Genomic DNA, 3,617 nt, shown 5'->3' with positions numbered 1-3,617 from the left:
TACCCTTCCTTCCTTCCTTTCTTTTTCTTTCTTCCTTCCTCCTGTCTTTCCTTCCTCCCTCCCTCCCTCCCTCCCTCCCTCCCTTCCTTCCTCCTTTCCCCCACCCACCGATTCTGTTGGAGTGAGGACAGAGGGAGGGAGTGCCGTTCCTTGTCTGTCTTCTCTCTCTAGGATGCCAGCCTGAAGTGCCAAGCCTTCATCCGCCAGATTGTCCGCTTCCTTGGTCTTCTGGAACAAAATGGGACAATTGCTCCAGCAGTCCTGGAGCAGGAGTTCTCAAAACTGCTGGAGGATATCGCCCTCTTTAGTCCTCCAGGTGAGCGCCAAGAAAACCCGGCTTGAGTGAGGGTGAGAGTTGGGCAGAGGGATGGCACCGAGTCCGTGGTTTGATCTTCCTGTCTGGAAATTCCGATCTATTGCTTGACCAGGGTTCTCCCTGTCGCTTAGAAAGGCCAGGAATGGACCACTGGTCTTGTACCAAGTGGTGGAGCACCAGCTGAGTTGCCCCATCCCTGGTGGGCTCTCTGCTTCTCCTCTTGTAGCTAACATCTGGAGAGCAGTAGTCGCATGGATCAACTTTTGTCAGAGCACGCACAGTCTTATGCACGAGATAACCCAGGAGTAAACACAGTAAACAGCGGTCTATATTAAATGGTGGTTTATCTTACACTGTCTACAATATCATACACTAGGAACAATATACATACACGTAATATAGCAGGATCCAACACATCACACAGCAGGAAAACGGAAGAGAGAGAGCACACATCAGTGGAGCCTTCCCTTTTATACTTGGCCCTTTTATGACTGGTGGACTTCAACTCCCAGAATTCCTCAGTCAGCCATTTTGACGAAACTGCAGGCTTGGATCCAGACCAGGGGTCTTCAAACTTGGCCCTTTTATGACTGGTGGACTTCAACTCCCAGAATTCCTCAGTCGGCCATTTTGAGGAAACTGCGGGCTTGGATCCAGACCAGGGGTCTTCAGACTTGGCCCTTTTATGACTGGTGGACTTCAACTCCCAGAATTCCTCAGCCAGGCATGCCTGGCTGAGGAATTCTGAGAGTTGAAGTCCACCAGTCATAAAAGGGCCAAGTCTGAAGACCCCTGGCTCAAGAGTTTCACAATAACTTTTATGTTTGCTTTGCAGGCGCCGATGTCCAGCTTCGCAGTCTATCCTTAAGCAGCCTCTTTGCCGAAGCCCTGATGGTGATCAACAACGCCAGTGCTGCCTCGGCAGGATCCCTCCTGGCTTGTCTCTGCCGCTGGATTGACAGCACAGTGCGCGGCTTAGGGGTGATGCCGCTCTTAAGAGCCTCTTGTCAAAGTTTGGCATCTGTCCAACACATGGCCATGACGATGGAGGCTTGTGTCACCGCCTACTTTAACGAAGGTGAGAAGTTTGCATGCCGGGACTTCCGAATTGGTTCTCTGTCTTTTCTTTTTTCCCTATGGGACCGGTCTTATTTTCCCCATATTATTATCCTTAATAATAATATTAATAATAAAAATGCAGTACTGCCTGCATCCCGCGGATGGGGCTTTGTGTCAACGCTGCAGCGAATGGAACTGAAGCCATTTTCACTTCGTTTTCGGTTGCCACATATTTAGGAGGGGAGGAGGAGGGAAGTGTAGTTTTAAGTTAGCCCTAACAATTCTTAGCTATGGGAACCAAGGTCATTACTGATTACATTTTGGCTGGCTGGTGTCTTAGGAGGAGCGCCTGCCTTTAGTAACAATTGGGGAGTGTGATCTATGACATCTAATTGGCGTGGGAATCACAACTTTTGCAACTTTGTAACCAGGGGGAGGGGAATTCTATGGGGTGGGTATATAAGCCTAAATGCCATTGCTATTGTTAAATGCTATTACACAGTTGATTGCTATGATTATTATCATTGCGTAGATGATATAACAACAAAACAACAAAACAACAACAAGAACAACAAAATAATAATAATAATAATAATAATAATAATAATAATAATAATAATAATAATAATAATAATAATAATAATAATATTGGAAGGGACCTTGGTGGTCTTCTAGTCCAACCCCTGCTCAGGCAGAAAACCTTATACTATTTGAATCAATCAATCAATCAATCAATCAATCAATCAATCAGAATAGAGCTGGAAGGGACCTTATACTATTTCAATCAACCAACCAACCAATCAGAATAGAGCTGGAAGGGGCTTTGGAGGTCATCTAGTCCGACCCCCTGCTCAAACAGGAAACCCTCCACCATTTCAGACAAATGGCTATCCCGTCTCTCCTTAAAAACGTCCAGGGTACCCTGGCGCGAAGTTAAGTCTAACAGCTTTTCTTTTCTTTTTCTCCTCCTCCTCATTGTCCTCCCCCCCCTTTTGTGGGACGAAGACCCTCCTCTCAACCAAGACTTGGGCTGGGGACCCATTGTGGCCTCCCTGCAGGTTCCAGAACTGGCAGCCGAAGACTTCCTGCAAGCGTCCCTGTCGTCGGGAGGCTACCTCACCCTCTACGTTTACACACTGCAGCAGCTGAAGGCCGAGCGGACGCCGAGCAACGAGATGAGGGCGCTCTTAACTTTGAGCAAGTGGTCGGAACAGGTGTTTCCCAGGTAGGCCCAGGGAGGGCGTAAAGCTCCGCGAATCGGCAGGGTTCTTCTCCACCGACCTTCTCGATGGCCGACAAAATGTCCTTTCTCTCTCTCTTTTTTTTTTCCCATCTGCCCTTCCGTCGCTTCCCTTTGAATTTACCTACAGGCAGCAGCGGAACGATTTGTTTATTTTAACATCCGGCCGTTATCGTTTTTATTTTTTAAAAAAATCCAAGCTGGCAGTCCTCGTCTTACAACCCTTTGTTTAGTGACCGTTCAAAGTTCGCAACGGCGCTGAGCACAAAGTGACCGTTTTTTTCACACTTGCAATGGCAAAATTCGGGCGCTTGGCAAAATTCGAACTCTTCACGGTGTATGTATGACGGTGGCAGTGTCCCAGGATCATGGGATCCCCTTTTGCGGCCTTCCGACAAGCAGAGTCCATGGGGGAAGCCGAATTCACTGAACAACCGTGTTACTCACTTAACAACCACAGTGATTCAGTTAACAACTGTGGTAGGGAAGGTCGTAAAACGGGGCAAAATTCACTGAACGAATGTTTCGCTTGGCAAGATCAATTTTGTGCTCAGTTGTGGTTGTAAGACGAGGACTACCTGTGTTTAATATTCCTTCCTCCTCTTATTTTCCCTATAACAACATCCCTGTGAGGTTGGTTGGGTTGAGAGACAGGGACTGGCCCAAACTCACCCAGCTGACTTTCATGCCTAAGGTGGGACTAGAACTCACCGTCTCCTGATGATTGGCCCAAAGTTACCCGACTGGCTTTCATGCCTAAGGCGGGACTAGAACTCACCATCTCCCGGTGATTGGCCCAAAGTCACTTAGTTGGCTTTCATGCCTAAGGCGGGACTAGAACTCACCGTCTCCTGGTGACTGGCCCAAAGTCACCCAGTTGGCTTTCATGCCTAAGGCGGGACTAGAACTCACCATCTCCTGATGATTGGCCTAAAGTCACCCAGATGGCTTTCATGCCTAAGGCGGGACTAGAACTCTCCGTCTCCTGGTGATTGGCCCAAA

The 3,617-nt window shown here is 48.1% G+C and overlaps 1 protein-coding gene across 1 annotated transcript in view; it reads left to right on the top strand.

The window, feature by feature from the left end:
- The window catches only part of LOC107299699 (ectopic P granules protein 5 homolog), a gene marked incomplete at its 3' end in the record, with an annotated part of 32,296 nt that overhangs the window by 25,422 nt on the left and 3,257 nt on the right, over positions 1 to 3,617 (top strand). Inside the window, exons 9-11 of the mRNA XM_015829044.1 lie at positions 172 to 316; positions 1,152 to 1,394; positions 2,381 to 2,600. Of these exons, the coding sequence (XP_015684530.1) occupies positions 172 to 316; positions 1,152 to 1,394; positions 2,381 to 2,600 (608 nt within the window). The remainder of the gene's footprint in view (positions 1 to 171; positions 317 to 1,151; positions 1,395 to 2,380; positions 2,601 to 3,617) is intronic.

The sequence above is a fragment of the Protobothrops mucrosquamatus genome, unplaced genomic scaffold, assembly GCF_001527695.2.
Source record: "Protobothrops mucrosquamatus isolate PMUCROS unplaced genomic scaffold, P.Mucros_1.0 scaffold5299, whole genome shotgun sequence".
Taxonomy (NCBI): domain Eukaryota; kingdom Metazoa; phylum Chordata; class Lepidosauria; order Squamata; family Viperidae; genus Protobothrops; species Protobothrops mucrosquamatus.
The sequence above is the reverse complement of the archived record's forward strand: the minus strand, read 5'-3'. Positions and strand labels throughout refer to the sequence as shown.